Here is a 23348-nt window from a genome sequence, read left to right on the forward strand (position 1 = left end):
TCCTCAACGCAGCGGGAGCCGATTAATATCATAACATGAATCACAAAGGCTTTGTTTACTTTAATAACTTTTATCTTAAGTGATTTTTTGGGGGTAATATTTTTATATGACACTTGATGTTTTTCAAATGTATTTTATTGCTTTGGAAATGGTTATATGTATGATTTTGGAATATTGTTTTTATTGATGGTATTCTTTTGTATTGTGCACGTAGGGCGGTCCAAAAAGTATTTATATTATTTTTTCGTTTTTCGATTTTACTGTAAACCCTGAAGTGTTAGATTATATGTCCCTTAAAACTATTGTTATAATAAACTAATGCGCGTAAATTATGAATAAAAGTATGTTATGCTGTTTGCTGCTGAATAAAAGTCTTGCAAGGCATAAAAATCAGGATACCAGCAATAAATCTATTTAAACTTTATGAAATGCCTCCACACCAATAAAAAAAAATGAAAATTATCAGTTTCCTATTTCATTCATTTTAAAATACATTTATAACAAGGTCGTATATACGTAGTAGCTACGCAGCGTAGCCGTGACATTGTACTCGTAGCTGTAGCGCATCGGGATCGGCGTAGCGTTGACGTCATTGCTACGCGATCTACGTAGTTATAAATTCGCGTTGGCTGGCTTTTCGTTTTTAAATAATAATGTATGGTATCGAACTTTGGGTATAAACTTATAATCTTAGCGTTTGTTTAGATAAATACCTTCTTTTTTATTGTCAAGCATGGAATGAGTTTTGAATCCCTGAAAACAACAAAGACTTACTTTACTTACTTTCAGCAAAATAATTTTACTGAAAATTGTGAAATGAATTGTCTTTTTTCAAAAATAGTGATAGTTAACCACTATTTTCCCAATAAAACAAACAAACGTACCACAGATTCAAACATTAACCCGCGATGTCTCTAAAACTATAACTATAAAATTAACGAACTCCAGTTCCCAGGCTATACGGCTACGAGGCTATAAGGCTATTGAAAGCCGTAAAGGTCGGCTACTGGCTATAAAGGCTAGCGGTAATAACCTTGTGGCCGGCAATACGATTTCACTAGTTTAGAGTTTCGAATGATGAGATAGTTTCTGTGAAATCGGATTGATATTGTACGTGGAAGTTCGAATAATGAAAATAAATCATTTTCTATTTACCATCACACAATACTGTTTTGATACCTGAAACTAAAAACAGTTAGGTACATTTTAAAGTTTAGTGTATGTTTGTTTGACTAGACGATCTAATATTGAGTTAAGTATGTCTTTGTATTTTTTTGCAAAAGTTTAATATTTAAATACATCAAAACATTGTTCGTTAAATAAAGTAATAAGTGTAAAAATATTACTCTCCTGGAACCATTATGCCCATCTGCACTTTAGTGATTTTGAAAACTAATTTAGAACCTAAGAATAATTGAAAACGTTTTCATAGTCACCCTTACTTGCCACAAAAACAACTGTCCACGTCCAACTAATAATAACTATAACGTGCGTCTTTGTTTGCGTATATAAATAAAATAGGATTAATATTTTAAGAACGCACGCCTCTTCATATCATTTTTGTAACATATTAAATACGGCTTTGCTCTTGTTAATTATAGCATGATTACATATATCCTTCTTCAACAAATTCGCCATCTAACATTGAAAAAATAAAATCGGAAGTGTTACACCTGAGATTGAACCGTTCAGCTTTATAACACGACTATAAACACTTTAGATAACTACTAGCTGTTCCTGCAAACGTTGTTTTGCCACACAAATTAGTTCTAGGGTATATGAAAACTAGATGCTGTCCGATTCTCAGAACTACCCAACATGCACACAAAATTTCATTAGAATCGGTAGAGACATTTCGGAAGAGTGCAAATACGATCACCGTAACACGAGAATTTTCTATATAAGAAGATTATTTGTCACCTTTACATACTACCCACGCCGCCCTTCACGTTCCATAGCAAAATGTCAGGAAACGACATGCGACATTCAAATACGTTTCAAAAGAAGTTTGTTATCAAACGAATACTTCGCCCATGCACGCAAGTATTAAAAGTAAAGAAGCAACACGTGCAAACTATTCTAAGAAACTTGTAAATATACCTGAGTTCTTACTACTGTATTTTCTAGAAGTATTATAGCAGCTGTGGAAAAGAGACGCCGATATAGACTGTGTAATGTTTTGTCACGCTTTCACAATTGTAGAGATATTTTTTTAGGATTCGATGGTAGAGTTTTTCAGACTTGTTGCACAATCTTTATGTTATTTTTATTGATAGCTTGAAGAAACAAATCTTTTAGTATAGGGTTACGTGGAAGGTATATGCGTGTTGGTTTAAATGAAAGAGTGAATACGAGTGATTAATAGTAATGTTCATTGCATATTTTCACCTTTCAAAAAGTTCTATAGGTACTTTGTACCTTAATGTGAATAAATGGTTTTGGTATGATTAAATTTCATTAGAAATAGGTATTGCAATTGTTTTATGCTACTCATTAAGTTTTGTGCTAGTTTATTAATATTAAGAGTTTTTTAATTAAAAATTACAAAGTAATAGCTAATTAAAAATGAATGAAACGTCCACTTTTAGAAATGACTGCCACGTTTTCGTATTGTATTATTTTATTCAATGAAAAAACAACTCTTTTCCTGGGTTACGTATTACTGTTTTCTATCCTCAATCACTTGTGCCATAAAGTCCTATTAGTCATAATGAAAATTTTACAGTATAATTATTCTGTCAATCGTAGTGACAGCAAGTGACAAGATGGCTGTCCAATATCCTTATTACGTGTATTACGTGCAGCGTTACTCCTTCGATTCCTATAACCATATAACAGCATTTATGTTTTAATAAGAAATAATCCTTTAATTACACCGGCATTGATACGCCACCTGTCATCGTTCCCAAATGCGTATTAATTATTACGTTTGGCGTATCATGCTATCGGAATGTAATTGTATTTTTCGTTTTAGGAAATTTTGATTTTTTCTTCCATCTAATATTATATTTGAAATAATATATGTGCGTATTTTTTTATTGAAACAAAAATTATCGAATTTGAAATTTTCATTTAAAATTTGAGCCACTTTTGCTTTTGCCATGATGCCAAATTTGAACATGCAGAGTGGCTTGCGAAAGTAGTTTTGAGAAATAAAACTAAAATGAAAAAGCATTTGCGAGCTTACACTGAATATGAATAGGCTTTCTTACTATGAGATTTTAAATTGTGGAAGCAAGACGCCTCTATGCAGTATAGAGTACCGTCTGGCTAACACTGTCTTGTCCTGCTCTGACAGGTGTTAGGACAGTCAAATAAAGCTGTATAATAGAGAATGCGGGACCTTCCCCTATAATCATTGTCGCTAGAGGGTGTCATTATTAAAACCCTCACTGGTGTAAAATAGACCCATAACATGTAATATAAACTGTGGAAGCGCACTCGTAAACTATGGGACTCAGGTGTGAGCATGCGTGAGCGACCCCGGATTAACTACTACGCCTTTTTATAAAAAAAAAGGATTGTCGCACTTAGAAAAAAAATCTTTGTTGTACTAACATTCAAATCACATGCACAAATACCCAGACTCTGGACTAGCGTTTGTGGATCACACAAGTGCTTGTCTTACGCGGGAATCAGACTCGCGACCAAAACCACGCGAAATGTCTGTGCTAAACGACTTTTGTTGCTAACCCAAAATCAAACTGTAAATCAAAACGATACACCTTTCGACTTACTACAGAATTCCCAAACAGCGATGGAGTCTCCAAAAAATTTAAAAATATAAAAACAATTCACACTCTACACGCGCAGAATGTCTGATAAAATCAATTTCGTTCCCATGATCTTGCTTTTATAAAGTAGATCCAAATTCTTACTCGGTTCCACATAAAATACGCTTTAGAAGCAATAGGGGGATTTGATACAAAGGCAAATTGAGATCCTTGTACATATATGGGATTTGTGACTATTGTCAACGTCATTTAGAAGTTTTTTGGAGAAAGGGAGATTGTTAAAAGAGGTTTTCTCTCAATTGGTTTTTCAATGTAGGGCATTCAGGATTGGGGGTTGTTGCTTAATGGTATTTATTTTGTTTATTTTTTCTCTCTTGGCTTTTTTGCTTGCTATAATGTTACTAGGCTCTACATAGACTGAATGTACTCTACCTACTATTTGATCTCTATAATCCATTTAACTAGTTTTTTTTTCTTTAGACCGTAAATAAATCCTACTAATATTATAAATGTGAAAGTTTGTGAGAATGTATGGAAGTATGTTTGTTAGTCTTTCAAGCAATAACAGCTGGACCGATTTGGTTGAAATTTGGTATTTACATAAGTGATACACTTTATTAATACATAAGATAGTGTCTATGTCTGCGGGATCATTTTTGATTTGTAATGGGCGGGCCCGCAGGCTGCTTGTAAAATATAAGGTCGGTATTATTTTGGGTAACACTGGCATGTCATATTCTCACTTACTCTACCGATATTTCAGAATCTAATATAATTAAGAAAAAAGGATTTATATTGCCACTTAAACGATGGGTTTCCAGCCTCATTAATAATGCATGGTCAGTAAACCCTTGCGTTTATCTCCGTTATTATTTAATGCAACGCCAACCCTCTGAAATACGGGTCTGTACGACCCTTGTTCGAAATGTACCGCATCACCTAATGGACTTAAACGGGCCTGAATAATCAAAACTATCGTCTGTCAAATTTTAGAAGTGCTGTTTAATAGTTTTGTAAATTATATTGGATGAAGGTTTTGAATCTGAATTTAGTTATTAAGTTATAGAAATAAGATGGTGCCATAGTACCTTTACTAAGCTTTGAAAAGCGATGTAGTACGTGCTTGTTCAATAGGTTGATTGGATCGAAACTCTTGACATTTGCTTGTTTTATTGTTGTAACTAGCTACGTTAACTTTTGCAAATGTTGGTAAGATGACATAATGGTCTATGAAATAAGAAAATCATAATGAAAATGAGATTATTGTCTGAAGTGAATCTGTTTCAAATCTATTTTGAAAGTTACGACAAGAGCAAGAGATTAAATTACCTGATGCACGTCACTGGAGCCAGAGTGATATAGGGAACAAATACTCGAAAGCATTAAGATTAGTATTACTAATCATTATACCACTTCTTTGCAGTTATGTTAAAAAAAAACCCAAAAAGTTAACCCAAAATCTTTTAGATCGCTCTGATTTTAAAACCAACTATTTAGATTCGCAAACCATAAAGTTATTTACCAGTTGTTTTTCTTAAATATAGCCCATCCTACTGCTGTTAAAAGGCCTCCCCATTTTTCTTACAGTACTCTTGCGCCCCGCGTATTCGACTATGACACAAAACAATACCCGTACTACGATTCCGTACCCAATAGCACGTCCAGTGCAAAACGTTATAAACTGCAGACTTTATGTAATAAATACTGTGAGTAATAACCGGGCTATCGCGAGCCAACACCGGTTTCCGTGCCACACTTACACAGCTGATAAGGGCTGTTATGAACAATATGTAGGATAAGTATATAGGGTATATGAACGTAATGTAGGATCGAATATAGATATGAACGAGTTGTTTGATAAATAACCGGTCAAAAGGGAGTCAGAGTTTCGACCTGAAGTGTTGTAAAATTGGCTAAAAAGCTCATACAAAATCCCAGAAATTTATATAAAGAACTGCCCCCGCAAACTACGTATCGCCCAACAGTCGATGATAACAATGCAGACAAAAATACAATTATTTTTGCAACTTTTCCATTTTTATTACCGATTAAACCTTCCCTGGACTTTCACGAATGTTTCAAGACTAAAATAAGCCAAATTGGTTCAGCCGTTCTGGAGTTTTAGCTAGAATAACGAACAGCAATTCATTCTTATACGTAGAAAAAAAGAAAGAAGAAGAATGATAAGATATCCCTAATTTTTTTCATTATATTAGGTTCCAGTCTAACCTAACTGAATACAATATGTGTCTCAATTTACGGTAGCCTAGATTAGCATAAAGGTCGTCTATCCTAACAATATATATTAACTTTAATACTAGGTATATTAGTATTCACCGGGAATACCTTTATTATAGCGCATTACTATCTACTTAAAATCTGAAATTTGAATAAAAACGGTCAAGTACGAATTTCATTCGCAACACTGGAGGCTGCGTGTCCAGTGACCAGTGTCTTTTATGGGTACTGAAAGTTTTTTATTAATTAGTATTTCTTATGAAAAAAACATTTTTGACATCTAATATGACTTTTTACTTAACTTAAAGACAAAAAAAATGCTTACAATCTATACACGGTGATTTTTTAGTCGTCTTAAAAAAGCAGCCCAGTTCATGTATCCGACGTAAAATACCCCTAGGCGCGATTATTATTTTTTTATCATCAACTAAAATAATAATTACGAAGAAAAATTAAACAAGAGAAATCTGAAATATACTCTTAAAAATGATAAAAACGCCGCCGCCCGCGCCCTTCACCATTGTTACAAGGCTCGGACCGCGCTCGCAACAGAGCTGTTTTCAAAAAACTACGAATTGCATCATAATATTGAATGAAAATTGCATTTTTCAAAACTCATAAATACCTATTTTTTATCATGAACGTGTACTAGTCATTGTATACATGAACTGGGCTGCTTTTGTAAGACGACTAAAAAATCACGGTGTATATACAAAACACAGTAAAGTAGAGTTAGGAAATGTTATTATAATTAAACTCTTATAAAAAAATGCAAGAAAATACTTTCCTAAAGAACCATACTCATTTCATCTCCACCAGTACCAGCAGAAAATGCTTAGCTAATTTAGTATGTGAGAACCTTTCCTAACTCCAAATAAATTTAATCTCCAATACTGTAGTACAGCTACGAGTATATATTGTTACCTATCAAGACACTCATGGGAGGCAATGCAAACAGTTAGCAGACAGACGTAATCTACTGAACTACTGTAACTATAATCGAATTAGTGAACTCGAAACAATGGGACGGTCAGCAAAGAAAGGAGATGAAAGAAATTGAATGATAATAATTGGATGCAGGTCAATGCATGGATTTATAATAATACTAGCTGACCCAGCAAACGTTGTTATGCCTAATAAATTATTTCTAGTTGTATGTATTTTTAATGCCAAATTATAAAAAAAAAATCGTCCATAAAATTTAAAAAAATATTTGTGTGAGCAACCCTTATCACTTAGGGGTACGAAAAATAGATGTTAGCCGATTCACAGACCCACTGAATAAGCAGATACAATTTGGTAGAAATGGGTTAAGCCCTTTCGGAGGAGTACGGTAACTAAAATCGTGACACGGGAATTTTATATATAAGATGCTTGAGCTACAGGTTTGATACCAATGCAGTACTAATGAGTTTTTCAATGTGGTAATATGTGCTTTCTTAATTAAATTACACTTTGAAGATGCTTAATAAGAATTAGATAGAATAACAATGAGATACAGTCAGGTGTTGCCCACCTGCTGTCATCATGGGGCATCTAGTGAGCGGCGAGTCACCAGTCTCTTCTCATGAAGCTAACCCGTGATTGAAAAGAGATACAGTCAATATGTCACAAATAAGTAGTCATTTTTATAGTTTATTTTTCTTACTTCTCCTTTTTACAATTTCTGATTAATTTCGTTTCGGGTTCCAAGGCAGTGAATTGTTCCTCCTGGGACACACCGAACTTAAGTGTTTCGGTGGTTTTCGTTGGTTTCGTTGTAGATCCTGGCTTACAGGAGTTGCAATGACGGGCATGTGTGGCGGGCAAGTCCCATTAAAAAATAAGTAGTCAGAATTCTTCTGAAGTTCACTGAGCATCAGAGTTCTAAATGTCAATAAAAACTTTTTCTTTTTTCATCGTCTTTTTTGCTGATATTACTTGCAGACGTAGTGAGCGTGGAGAAATAATTGCACGCAATCCAGACTTCATCATATCGTTGCTAAATGTAGGTTTTGTTCCTCAAAGGTATTATATAGTATAGGGCACTATTTTGGTATTGTAAAATGTTAGATAGTAAAATGGGGTGAATAGTTTTAAGGGGCGAATAAAAAATAGTATTTTTTAGCTTATCGCATGCGTTTGCTTACATGAAAATACTTAAGCACAGTTATTTTATGAAATGCTTGAGAATGTTCATTGTTCATATAATCTGTATATTTTGCCTTGTAAAACGTCCAAATTTTAGCAAAACCTCTGTCTCTATCCACTCCAAAAATACCTCTATTCACCCCGTTTTACCGATACATAATGAAACAAAAATCAAAATTGACTAGCAGGAAAACCAGTCATTTGTATATGTATACGTAATTACCGTTTATGGATTATTTATTAATGATTATAACAATATTAATCTCAACATTTTTATAAAGTAACAATTTCGGAAAAAAAAATTGACGTTATTTGTCATTTAAAATTATACCGATTTGAATACCCAGAAAAAATTTTTCTTTATCCTTTTCGTGGTAGCTCCAACGGCATTCTAAATGTGTAGGTAAATAAATGGAAGTCCCATTTGCTTTAGCATTAGATTTACCAACACAAAGTTCAACTGATGTAGGGAATGAAAGTCATACTAGTCGTTGCCCGCAGGTCCACCCGCTACAAATAAAAAACGATCCGACGGTAACATAAAATCATAATAAAAACTATACTATGTTTTAATCCTAGTTATTAACTATCTATGTACCAAGTTCCGTCTAAATCTGTTCAGTGGTTTTTCCGTGAAAGAGGAACACACATCCTAACACAGGATTATACACTGCATGCTTTGTTTTTTTCGTTGTATATCTTATTTCTATTTTTTATATTTTTTGCTTGATATCTGTCACGGAAAAAATATACCAAAAATACAAAGCATAAAATGTATAGATAAAATGTATAGTCCTATAACTATGCATTTTATGCTTTGTATTTTTGGTTGTGCCTTGTTTTTTTTATATACTTACATTTGTTTTTTAGGTTGATTTCTAAAAATAAACAAATTGCATAACCTCAAATTCTTGTTTTAAGCTCCCCTAAATGCAGTTACGTAGCGCAACAATCTTATCAGCAAGTTAACTTGCAAGTCGCATTTTTGCCAAACCATTTTCGGAATCCCCGCAAACCGAATCGTGCAGGCATCCACTAAACTTGTGTTCACAAAACTATTCTTGGTATTTGTTACGCTATTTGCATAGACTACCGAAGTAGGCTAACTTGGTGTATATAGTAAGTAGACTAGATAGGTAGGTGTGTTAAGACTGAGTATTAGAATAAGAAGGGTAGGTACTTACATATGTACATATTTCAATCAACATGTATCGTCATCATCCTAGCGTTTTCCCAACTGTGTCGTGGTCGGTTTCCAGTCTAACCGGATTCAACTAAGTATCAGTGTTTTATAAGGAGCGACTGCCTATCTGACCTCCTCAAGCCAGTTACCTGGGCAACATGACACCCCTTGGCTGGACTGGTTGTCAGACTTTCTAGCTTCTACTCGTTACGACTGTCAGAGATGTATGAATAACAGCCGAACAATTGAATCAACATTTATAGTTGTGAACATCGACCAAGTTTATAATTGACAATATAATTATGAGTACCGTTCAATTGTGTTAACGGATTTTCTATTTTCTATTTTTTCCAGAAAAAGACTGTAGGGTAGATAAAACAAAGGGCAAAACAGGAACTTTTGCTACTGAGGGTCCGCTGTCTGTCAAACTTTCCATGCGTCCGTCCGTCACCAAGCTATAGCACATTAACTAGACAATCCAAATTTTTACAGATTCCTCTTTCCGCTAACAAAAAATATCTAAATTCTTATTCTAAGACAGCTACCAAAACTTTCGCATACATTATCAATAGCATTAACAAGTTTAACACCGTTATCTACCTGAGACATTCGCGATAACTGTTTCGCCTAGATCCTGTAGATATTACGCAAATATAATTAAGCGAAGGAAGGGAACCAACCCTTGTATTTGCATATCATAATCCTGATTAAGGTAACAAGTAAGATTGAAATAGTTTTAATACGCAACAAGATTTCAGAGAGCCTACCATCTTAAAGTAAGTTTCTTGTGGAATGTGGAAGAGGGACAACGCTATACGCTTTGTGGTATGTCGTCTCGCTTCCACAACTGCTTTAATAATTTTATTAGGCGCAGTTTGAAAGTTGTAGTTGTAGTGTAGTTACGTATAGTAGACAGAAAATATAGTGTTAGTCTAAGAAATACGTATACGGTGTGAAAATACTGGCTGGTCGTATTTTGATTGCCGCTTCTGCAATCGGCAGTTCCTTAAAGAACGAGTAAATTCCTTTTTGATATTACTTCATTATGGTAGAAAGGAGCCCTATTACTGAGGCTCCGTCGTTGTCTGTCCGTCCATCAGTCTGTCCGTACGTCACGCGTCAATTGTGTTCATGAATAGCTAGACAGTTGAATTTTATATAGATGATGTGTACTGTAGCCCCTGCAACAACAATTTTTAGAATTCCCCGACTAAGTTGCCGAATTCGACTTTCGAAACTCTACGAGCGACCCTGACCCGATTAGGTCCGAAACTAGTCGAGCAATCCCGATAAGTTAATGAGAGAAAACTGTATAAAAAATGTGAGACTTATAAGAACTTAACGAATACTTGTTTGCTGAAATAAATACAATATTCGGACTTCAGTAAAATCTGACATATTTATTTGTATAGAAGCCGCTTCTGCGGTTCCGCTAGTTTGGTTTAACTTAACTACAATTGAAAACTGACAATGAATTCAAGCAAAAAAAGTCGTTCAAACAGATAGACATTTACTTTATTACCAATAACTTTGAAATAGTTTTAATACGCCAAGATGAGACTCTAAACTTAACTTCATTAAGTGGTATTTATTATTATTTACGTACCTCCAAAGTTTATCCTACAGTAATTAAATAAATCGACCGGTTTAGAATGCGGGTAAAGTTTTAGATAGCTTATTGGTTTTCTTGGTTTATCGGTTTAACGTCAGTAATAGTTAATAATAGCTCTTCTCCGTAGTTATTTTGATATTTTGTAGGGTTCCCTACATAAATCGTAAAAATGGAACCCTATTAAATAGGCGCGGTTGTCTATCCGTCAGCCTGTCATCAGCTATATCTCTAGAAACCTAGCTTGACATGAAAATTTTATACAGATGATGTATTTTTGTTATCTCTACAACAATTATAATAATAAACAGCGATAGAGGTTAAGGAACTGTCTGTACAGTCGTTAACTTGATGGTATATTATTTAAATTTGCTTTTCCGATCCTATTTTATTATTTACTAGCTATTACCCGCGACTTCGTCCGCGTGGTTGGAAAATATAACTTAGGATTTTTTTTTAATCGGATTAGTTTTTTTGCGTTTCTGTCCTTAGTTGTAACATATTTCATTACTGATCTGCTCCTATTAATCATAGATTGATAGTAGATATATATCCTATTGCCTTCCTGAGTTAATGGACTAACACTGAAATATTTTTTCATACCGCTCAGTAGTTTCTGAGATTAGGGCGTTCAAGCGTGACAAACTCTTCAGCTTTATAATATAAGTAGGTATGTGTAGGTTATGTGCGTGCATATAGGAAAAATTAAACTTAAGGATTTTTTTTTTAAATAATATCATAAAGAGGTAAAATTTGTGAGTCTGTGACATTGGGGGGATAATCTCAACGTATGCTGAACCGATTTCGAAAATTCTTTTACTAATAGAAAGGCATGTTATTTTTTGTTGCACGTCTGGCAAGTCACTTTTCCCTCAAAGATTGGACAGGGTTTTTCATACACACTGTATATACCCAAACAAAGTCGTCTAATAGCGTGGGGACGTGGCAGCAAGTTCTCAAGATGATGGTAGTGTTTCAATCCTTTACTCACCGATCGCGTGCTTCTGCCGATCAGAAATACATATGAGCCGGTGGGTCATTTTCTCGTGTTGTTTCTGGTCATGATAATTCGATACGAAGTATATTTGTAAAACCTTTGGTTAATTTTTAGGCAATCATGACCAATAAGGTGGTAAACTTGGGCTTGCACATTCAATGTCAGCATAAATCGGCCTTCTTAAATCTGTTGCACCAAAAGATGGAATGTGGATGGTCACCGCTTAGCAGTCTTAATATTTCTGAAGGATTTTTTAATATTGCAATACGTACTTTCCCAACTGAGAAGAACATACCGTTTGTTTCTTTTTGCCATTTAACACCTTCATAATATATACCGAACCATATCTGATGTCGGAATCTGTAGCGCAGTCAATCATAGGATAGGAAAATGGACTCCGTTCCTTATCAACCTAAGAAAGGCCGCCATGCCTTGCGGCAACATTTTGAGACACATCCGATACGTTATGTCAGATGATTTCGACATTGTTCAAAGAATGTCGAAGGCGATCAGAATTCAAATGTTCGTTGCGCTCTTTTTCTGTCTCTTAATGCCGTTCTCCAGTTATTCTTTCTTTCTGATTTTCTAATTGATTATGAATATTTTAGTGTGTGAGTGTTCGGTACAATTTGTGTTTATCTCGATCAAACTGTTGACCATCACGTTCATCACTTGTTTCAAAAGACTTATAAGTAGATATGCAAATTCGCTGAGAATTCAAGCATAATTTTCTATCAGTAAACGTCTCCGACTCGCGATACAATGCGTGACGTTCACGATCAGCGGACTGTCGCGCATGTTCTGCACTTGCCTCTAGAGATCTAGAAGCAGATTCGTAGATACGCTGAGATATGAAACGCAATTAACGCTACGGAGCGAGTTGCAGCCTGATGTTCCCGAACAGCATCAACTCTCTCCTGACGCTCTTCGATATTTTCTTGGGACCTTATGATCCTCCATATTTTAGCTCCTTTGAAACGTTGGGAAAGATTTACCTTTTTTTAGTCATGGTTATAGTTTTATTGTGAAGTTACCTGATCAAGTAAAATGTAAGTGACTGGTCCGCTGGCTACTACGTAGGTTTTATGACAATATATAAAACAATAAAGACTTCTTTTAATTTACTTTTCAAACTATGACAGACATCAAAATATGTCAAATGTTTGACAGGAGAGTAAGGTAAAGGCACCTAATTCCGCGGTGTTTTCATTAAACTTAAAAGAACATAAATTGAGTGTTTAATATAGTTTTCTGTAGAATTGGCAATTTTTATTAGAAGTGTCATTTATCTTAATTTTGAAATATACTCACAATGCATTTTGTTCCTGATTCTGAGTGTTAAAAATATTTAGGAAAGGAGAAAGGCAAATCTCTTTAGTGTCTTTTGATTTTAAATGAATCTCAGTATTTAAAAAGGCTCGGAAAATTTTCTCCTCAATTCGTGAAGACATACTCAAGAGATAAGTGTTTTCGATAAAAAATATAAACCTCATAATATTTTGAACTAAACAAAAACTCACACAATATAAAACTATCATCTTAAACACTATTTAGCAAATTTAGTATGAAACATGCATTCAAGTTCAAGTAGCCTTAAACTGAGCGATTATTAGAAAACCTACACATACTAAAGCCATCATTAATTGTAACATTACTATTTGTAAAATTTATAAAACTATTTGTGTGTGTACATAAATTATTAAAAGAACAGCTAAATTATTAATTAAATAAGACCTTGCTTAGATAAGACCGTTTTTTTTACAATTTCGAAATATGGTGCCTTTACCTTAGTAAATTAAATTTGTTAATTTTTCGCCTTTTCCGCATTTTTTTCGAATTTTCTCACCGTTTAAACCTTCCCTGGACTTCTACGAATACTTCAAGACTAAAAAAAGCCAAATCGGTTCAGCCGTTTTCGAGTTTTAGTGAGACTAACGAACAGCATTTCATTTTTATATATATAGATTTATTAAACTGTTTACATTATAGTTACTTGCTTTGTATAAACCCCACTTTTGAATTAATCTTATTAACTAACAATTTTACAATTAAACTTATTCTAGATAGTAACTAAGATAATAAAAATATATATATATTTAATATAATATATTCAGACTTTATCCTTTGACAAACATGTAGGCAACGAAAGGTCGTTACTCACATGCTTGCCAAAAGGTAAGTCTTTAGAGTTCTGCAAAAATGTTTTTTATTATTATTATTTCGTATACTGGTGGGCAGGCTGTTGACAAGGTACGGTATCCTTTTACTGAGTGTTCTGTCCCCATAGTAATTATTTACTCTGGGGACTTCAGTATCATCCCAAAAAAATCTTGGTTTAAGGCTTGGAACCAGCACAGAATACTAAGCTTGATCACTTCGAGATTGAAGCGTTGATCAATATCCTTGATTACTTCGTAAGCGTCAATTTCAAGTTCCAGTATTTCGACTACACACCAAAATTTAATTACCCTACCCTTTGTTAAATACGTTCAGAACACACGACACAATCACATTATGTAGCCTTCAATTTAACAGACATGTTAACCCTATAAGCGGCGAGGTATTTCGTCTAGCGCCGATCGTAAAACGTTCCCTTTAGACCCTACTTGATACTTTGTCAGCTATAAACACACGGAAATAAGGTGTCAGCATGACAAGGGTTAATATGGTATAGTAGCACGATTTATTTGACATTTTGCGCCTGGATGTGAAGTAGGGGATTAGTTTGGTGACTTACAGTAATTAGTGAGAAGTTTGGTGTAAATTGAACAGAGCTAATGGTTGTTTATATTTCGCACTGACCTGAACAAGAGGCTGAATATGTTGCTGGATTTTGTCAGTACAAATGGTTAAGTAAAATACACGATGATGTGTACCTTCACCGTTTGACAGCGTTGTTTCGGAATAATTAAAAAAGATATAATTTTGATAAAGTTACATAGATACTTCGCCTGGCTTGGGATCGAAACTGAATTACGAAGCCTTTTTTAGAACTGCAATGCCACCACGACATTTTAGTACCCGTACGTAATATATTTCTACTACGATAAGACATCGCGATTAACAACATCAAAGAAACACAATAATTAAAATAATAGATTTAAAAAATCTGAATACCCAGTTTCTAAATGTCACTCCATTCAAATTTTATGAAATTGGGTCCAGCCGTTTTAAAAATTTCAGCCTGCTAGCTTATTGGGAAGTGCCTCAAAGTTGAGTTAAATTAATCCAACCGGAAGGACACAAACAAAAAAACAAGAATGTGAGTGTATAAGAAAAACGTGGGAATAATGAATTAACACAATTTCATTGAGAATTCGGTACGAATAACTTCATAATTGCGAGTGTGTAATGAGAGTCCTGTGTTAATACTATGTATTTGTAATTATAATATCAACATTTCTAGCATGTATTTACCCGACATCGGCGTTAATTAAAGTCTATTAAATTTAATCTTCAGTACATCTGTCGGTTCCGCTTCGAGAGAGCCCTACCAATTGCTTGGCGCCTTCGAACAAAACTCGAATACATTCAATAATATTATAATAGATGTAGTGTAAATGTGAGTCTTCGATTCGAACTACTAAAATAAGTGTTGAGAAATGATAAATAAGAAACATGCAAGTCGGATTCGCGTATCATTCATTTAGAAGCGTCGCAAAAAAAGTTTTTTACCGTTTCGTTAAATACTAATTTGACTCTATTTTTTTTGTTGTAGTTGCTATTATCTCTTAATAAAACACGTTGAATCAGTTTTAGTTAAACTAAACTGTTAGTATTGTTATGACTGTAACGATTACAATGCAACTTAAACTTTCCCAAAGGTTTAATGTAAAACAGAACTCAATTTTTTATATATATTCATAACTTATTTCATAAAGAAAAAACAAGAACATTTTCAGCCAATACAATCAACTTTAATTTCTCAAAATCCATAAATGAAAAGACCACGTTCCACATGCATACCTACTTGCTCTTCTACCAAATAGGGTTGTCAAATGAAGTCTTTTCCCAGAAACAAAATAGGGCTACCAACGATAAGAAAATCCAATAAGCTAGTGAAGTTGAAATCACAGGCACGTTCGAGAACATTCGACAATTTACTCTACAACACACGCAATCGTTTTCCGAAAACTAATTTGGAATTCCGCGGGTATTGCGAAATTTTTAATGTGGTTCCACTTGTACTCGACTACTCGACTTACAAATAGTATTATGGGTCGAAACAATAAAGAAGTAGGTTTTAAGAATGCTATGTGTGTGTACTTTCATTTTATTAGTCAGCTTTAGAAGGGTTGTCAAATAGTAGATAAGTTTTGTATCAGCGCCTGATTGTTTCTTACGAAATGTAAGTTCAGAATTGATTATAAATATAAGTATCTAAATAAATAAATAAATGCGGACAACATCACATACATTGTTCTGAACCCAAAGTAAGTTGCTAATGCACTTGTTTGTGTTATGGAATTCATATACAACGAAGGTACCACAAACACCCAGACCCGAGACAATGTAGAAATAAGAATTTTTACATTGACCCGACCGGAGATCGAACCCGGGACCTCAGAGCTGGCGACACCTTGAAACCGGTGCGTACGCCACTCGACCACGGAGGTCGTCATCTGCTGGTTACAGTTTACTTTTTTATTAATATTGTTATAAAAGTAAACATCATTCTCGATACTTATTTCTGAAGTAGAAAAGAATAATAAAGTACTTTGTTTCGTTGACAATGTTAAAAAAAAACTTACGCCGCCATCATAATTTATTGTTCAAAAACTCCTGCCAACCCTAGAAACCGCAATACTTTCTAAGCTTGGTTTATATTTACATAGGTCTCAATCGATTGCATTTTTCATTTGCGCTCGAGAGGCAATAAGCGGTAAATGTACGGGAGACTGAATAGAAAGGTATGCAAAGAGACAGAAGAATTATCGTGGTTGAGTTATCAATATTAGGTATGTTTGAGAGTTAGAGTAAGGTAAAGGGGTAGATAGAAGCATTAAATATAGGTAGTAGGTACATTTACCCCATAGAGGAATACGTTAGCAATTAACAGAAACATGTTTAAAAGTAGACATAGTTCGATCCCACATACATCGTGTTTGTTAAGTATTTTAATATTTGGACTCTCGAGTTTTATATCAAGAAACAAAGAATAAACTATAGGAACAAACTAATCGCACGCGTTGCATAGGTAGGACTTGTGAAAATAGTTGGTGATCATCCGAAAGTTGCTAAAAGATAATATGAAGACGGAGTAGAATCCAAAAATGGAAATCTAAAGTCTGCAATAGCCAATGCAAATATCATAGAGATAAATAAATAAAAAACAAATTGAAACAAGTCTTTTGAATTCTAACCTTGACCTGATTATTTTTAAGTCGAGTTTCCAATTCCCTTTTTCGAAACTCTCTCGATTCTCACTTAAGGACTGATAGTAGGGGATCACATCTGTTATCTAGTACACACAAATGTATTATATAGATTTGTGGTTAGCAGTTATGCCGAAGGCTTGATATATCTGTGTTTGAGATCCGTTTGTAGATACCTTTGATATTTTTGAGAGCTTAATCTTGATTGACGTGTATGGAATTAATCTGTTGTAGACATGCTTATCCGATAGATAATTGTTTTTGATGTGGAAGGTTTGAATTTAGGAGCAAGTTCGTCAAATAGTTTTTTTTTTATATTTTACTTTTAAATGTGTTTTGTTTAGGGGTATTTATGTTTTGACATAATTGGTGATTTAAATCAGATAGTAATATATAATAGAAAAATGCTCTAAGATTATGAAGGTTTTTTTAACATTATCTAACATGAGTCGGTCTAAGTTTGACTTAGATCTTAATACTAATCCATATGCATTTCTTTTTAGTTTATATCCTAAATTCAATTTTTTTTTGAAAAAAAAATCAAGATAGAGGTGCGTCACGTAGTATCGTTAAAATATGAAACAAATACTTGAAGCTATTTTTATAAAACTTTAACGTTTTGAAAAACCAGGTACCATTTATTGACTCCGATATTTTAATTTAGTTGACTCCGACAATCCTATCCTTTTACACAACATATTCCTCCGAAAAAAAAAAACAAAAAATTACGTTTATTTTCATCTTAAGAACAAAGAAGGAAAAAACAAAAACAAAGCGAAATGCAAATACCTCATCCCTGAAAAGTAATAAGTGGCAGATGAGAGAAATGGGTCGTTAACATGATACATAGGGAAACTCCGCAATCTGTCACCATTTATATTGCAATTCCAAAACTTCACTTCAGTTTCAGGGGAGCGGTTCTCTCCCTTGTGTTACGACTTGAAAAACTTGTGTTCAATCCTGCAGTTTAACGGTATGTGCTTGGTTTTTCAGTTTCCGTTTCAGTATTTATGACTGTTTTTTAAAGCGCTGAAATCTATGTTGAAAGTATAGAATATTAGAATGGGTTGCTCTTTTTATACTTCACCGAAGTGGAATAGATGAAAAGCTTTATAAATTGCAAAATCAAATAACAACTTATTTAGTTGAAGCATTTGTACAAAACAATATTTTCTTGTTGTATAACCGACTGCACTCATTTCATACACATTAATATTAGTAATGTAACAACAAAATTTCCATCATCTACTATTTTGCCTTTGCCTTAGTCCATAGTCCATAATACTACTTCAATGGACTACACGGATTGGAGTTGAGGTCACCACGTCAACTCACTGTGCGCATCGTGTCGGTGATCAATCTCCGCGTAGAACAAGCATTTGTGCTATCCACAAATTGTTGGTCTGATTCTTGGTATCTTTGCGCACATGATTTGTATGTTTAAGAAATCCCCCGCGATACAGAGATAAATTAGTTACTGCGGGAGTCAATTAAAAAGAAATATCTATCCATGCCATAACAACTCAAAAACCAACCAACCTCCATTTTTATTTCCAGGTATGGATTTTCGGCGACGTCTGGTGCTCAGTATGGCTGGCCGTCGACGTGTGGATGTGTACGGCATCCATCTTGAACCTCTGCGCGATCTCCCTGGACCGCTACGTGGCTGTCACCAGGCCCGTCAGTTATCCTAGCATCATGAGCAGGAAGAGAGCTAAGGCGTTGATCGCTGGGCTCTGGGTCCTGTCTTTTGTTATCTGCTTCCCACCGCTGGTCGGTTGGAAGGATAAGAAGGTGAGGATTTTTTTGAAGTTATTTGTTCTCTTAAGGTCATTTTTTTAAGGTATGTTAAGGTTATGTATGTAAAGTAGCAATGAATCACCATACACGCGCGGAAGACGTGACATGGTGCGTTAGGTTTAGTCAGTAAGAAGGTAAGATTCCACTTCCAAGAAAAAGTCAAAAAAAAAGTCAAAGTATCTTTATTGTGTTGATTGAGTAGGTTACAGGTGTTAAATAATAATAATCCAGTACTACAATCAGCCTATTTAGGCATACAATAATTAAATCATAGTCGGGCAGGAATATAATTACAAACTTATGCTACATATATTAAAAGGTGTACATGTTTACATTTACATAAATATATTTGTTTTATTACCTACTTTATTTTCTAAAAAATCCGTAATCGTGTAAAAACATTTTTGTGACAACCATTGTTTTAATTTTAATTTAAACAGTCTAAATGGAAGTTCTCTTATAGTTTGGGGTATTTTATTATAAATTTTAATACACATAAACATGCAGTTTTTATGATATAGGGTGGTTCTACAACCTGGTACAAAAATCTTGGTGGGATCTCTTTTGCTGAACTTTTTTTTTCCGAGGCTTTTACAAATAGCTGTGGGTGTTTTCTTACAAATATTCCAATTTCCAGTATATAAAGTGAGAAAATTGTCAGTATTTTAGTTTTTTTTAAATAGTGGTTTGCAGGAATCTAAGGGATCGGTATTATATATTGCTCTTAAACAACGTTTTTGTGCCAGAAATACGTCGTTGATTAAGGTTGAGTTGCCCCATAATAACAAACCGTATCTTAAAACTGATCCTATATAACCGTGGTAGGCTGTAATAGCTGTAGCTTCTAAAGCGGTTTTATTGAGTTGTCTTAAAGCGTAAACGAATTTATTTAGTTTTGTGCATACGTAGTTAATGTGTGCTTTCCAATTACAGTAATTGTCTACAGTTATACCTAAGAATTTAATGTCTGAAGTTGGATTAATTACAATATTATCATATTGTAAAGTTATGTTTTGGGCTACAGTTTTATAGTTAGAAAATTGTATATATTTTGTTTTAGTTAAGTTAGCTTGTAAGTCGTTGTATTTAAGCCATTGCATAATACGTTCTAAGGTTTTATTAATTTCTAATTCGTGCTTTGTCCTTACTCGGTCTATATTGGGGAAAAGAAAAGAAATCTATATTGGGGAAAGTCTACGAGATTTTCCTCATCTGATAAAAAAACAGGTATATTAAAACCTTTGGTACTGGGTGATCATTGCCAATGACAAGATTCAGGTAGACGACGTTGTCGGGTCTTGGACGTTCTGATACACGCAGCCAAATTAAATGTTCTTATGACAATGTTTGTGAATAAAAATATTCGCGATATAGTATTGGAAAATGATCTCATAATTTTCAACATAGTTATTTGTTTGTAATAAAGCGTAAATGCGATGCCTGTTACTGAAAAGGTTTTGCATGAAAAGCATTTTCTTTGAAACTGTAGGTCTTCTTATGCACGTGTAACTGAAAATACCCGACGAGTTATGAACATTAAATAAGTTTAGTTAACTTATTTACGAGCTTTAATATCAGAAGTTTTACCGTTTTCAGAACAGTCGTTTAGTGTTCAAACTCTGCTATTGAAATATATGTATTACTGGCTATTACCCGCGACTTCGTCCGCGTGGTAAGAAGATATAATATAGGAATTTTTGAACGGAAGCCCTCGAAGATGAATAATTATCCCTGGTTTTTCCACCTTTTCTATTGTATCATCGCTCCTATTAGTCGCAGCGTAATGGAATATAGCCTAAAACCTTCCTTGATGAATAAGAAAGAATTTTTCCAAAAAGAATTTTTAATTTGAACCAGTGGTCTCTGAGATTAGCGCGTTCAAACAAAAAAACTCTCCAGCTTTATATATTAGTATAGAGTATAGATATAGAATGTTCATAGATGTAGTGTATTCAATTCATCTTTGCGCGTGGAACCATGTGTAGGTGATCCCAACAACTATGCAATGACGTTTACAGCTTTCATAATAAACAATCGCTACGACTCGCACGCACACATAGCACGGCACGCATAGATGAGTTAAATTACCTGTTCTTACGTATTACATATGCGTGACACTGTATATTTTGGGTGTGTATTTTTTTCAGCTTTCAATTCTGCCAAGGGAATTTTCCCTTGACTTTCTTGGGATGATAAGTAGCTTATGGCTGGGTTTAAATAATCTCCATACCAAATTTAGGCCTCGGTTTAGGGAAATAAATGAAAAAGAATAGAATACAAACCACGAATAAAATACACTTATAGAAAAGAATAGAATACACTTATACTTATGTCGGGAGTCTTATTCTTTTACTATGGAACTTTTGTAGACAGTATTGATGGTTTTAAACAATGAATCGTTAAGATTTTTTCTAGATCCGATCTCAATGTTCATAAATCAGAACAATATCTCATAATCCTTATATTGGGAAATGTGTTGTTAAAAAGCTTTCGTTTAAAATGAGTTTACTGGAATATTATGTAATTAACGTACATTATTAATTGACCTAAACACAAAAAAATACGTTAAGTTTTGTGTATAAAACTCTCCTTGGAATCTATAAATCGGACAACCTGTCGAAGTTCACTTCCGAGTACTTTTAACCTCACGAATTCTTGTCCTGAGTCTTGGTGTTTGTCCTCGTGAAAGTGACTTCAAATTTATTGAAATCACACAAGGATGACAGAATTTATCGAGGGCGTACTTTAAAAAAAACTACTGATAAACCCAACCTATCTCAGTCCATTTCTAAACACAGGTCTCACCGAAACTGCTCCAGAAATCCGTCCTTAGACTTTCTCCATCAAACCAGCATTTATTTAATAAAAATCCTTTAATTTACAGCCCGAAGAAGCAGAAACAAAAGAAGGCTGGGCCCCGAACCCTCCTTGCGAATGGACCTGTGAGCTGACCAACGATGCTGGCTACGTCGTCTACTCAGCTCTGGGATCCTTCTATATACCAATGTTTGTGATGCTGTTCTTCTATTGGAGGATATACAAAGCAGCTGTGAGAACCACTAAGGCCATCAACCAGGGTTTCAGGACTACCAAAGGTAGGTTAAGCGATTATTTATCTGGTGCTAGTTCCGTTAGAGTGCAAAGATACATTCAGAGGTCAAAGTTAAATTCAGAGATTTGTTTGAATAACTCTGAGCTGTAGAGTTTTGTTGCACTATTTTTATACACAGCTAAGGGAGATGGAGTTCTTTTCAAATGTCTTTTCACGCACTTTTTTTGGTTCCGAAAATGTTGTGTAGTCCATTCGGAAATAGCAAAGAAATTTCCTTAAGCAATGACTAAACACAATTGTCTTATAACTAAGCAAACCTATTATAGGTCATCGTATTGTACCAGTTGAAGGCAGAAATTCTGTAAATGACATTGTCAGTACAATCGTAGACGCTAGACGATAGGATGATAATCAACACCGCTTGTCAACTGGCTTGAATATGTAACAGCCAGGATTCCCATGTGAATTTCAAATGGACTGGCAGTTATTGTCGATGGTACAAGGTTGTGGGAGGTATTTGAGTGTGTAGTGATTTTGGGGTATGACGTAGTATTTGGAACCAAATCTTACCGAAACTTTTAGGTAGGAATCTGAGGAATCAGAAATCACTTAATGAAGAGAGAAATCGGTTGGATAAATTGAAAAGATAGACAATTGGGAGTGAAAAAGAATTCAATATTCAGTAATAACCTTTTTATAATGAAATTACTTTCTAAATGTAGTAGAGAATCTTAAAAATTTTTTTTGGTTATCATAATATCTAACCATTTTATTTATTTTCCAGGCAAAGGCATGGGTAACCGCTTCGATGACAATCGCCTGACGCTCAGAATACATCGCGGGAGGGGATCGAACCGTCCCCACGGATCTCCACTATCAAACGCCTCTAACCACTCAACCAGCACGTCACTAAGTGCTTCTCCAGAACGACTGAGAAGGTACATATAACTACAATTTCAATTTATTCTACTAATATAGTTTAGAGATTGCAGTAGTCCAAAACAAGAATGAACGAGTTGTAAAATTGTTATCCGTATAAAATGATATGATTGGTTGAAGCATGGTTGATTATGAGCCTATTGGTTGAAGTTACCATCTAAGCCCACTGTGCGCTACTTGTCGCGGGTTCAAACCTCGCGCAGGACAAGCGGTTGTATCATTCACGAATCCTTGCTGAAATGTTTGTGTAACGCCCCGCGACACAAGAATTAATTTCCTGAATGCGGGAGT

The 23348-nt window shown here is 34.5% G+C and overlaps 1 protein-coding gene across 1 annotated transcript in view; it reads left to right on the top strand.

The window, feature by feature from the left end:
• LOC113494762 (octopamine receptor Oamb) overlaps window positions 1–23348 on the top strand; it is an 89905-nt gene that overhangs the window by 62315 nt on the left and 4242 nt on the right. The window contains exons 4-6 of the mRNA XM_026873213.1: window positions 18824–19060; window positions 21951–22161; window positions 22903–23056. Coding sequence (XP_026729014.1) covers window positions 18824–19060; window positions 21951–22161; window positions 22903–23056 — 602 coding nt within the window. The remainder of the gene's footprint in view (window positions 1–18823; window positions 19061–21950; window positions 22162–22902; window positions 23057–23348) is intronic.

Source organism: Trichoplusia ni, chromosome 6 (genome assembly GCF_003590095.1).
Source record: "Trichoplusia ni isolate ovarian cell line Hi5 chromosome 6, tn1, whole genome shotgun sequence".
Lineage (NCBI taxonomy): Eukaryota > Metazoa > Arthropoda > Insecta > Lepidoptera > Noctuidae > Trichoplusia > Trichoplusia ni.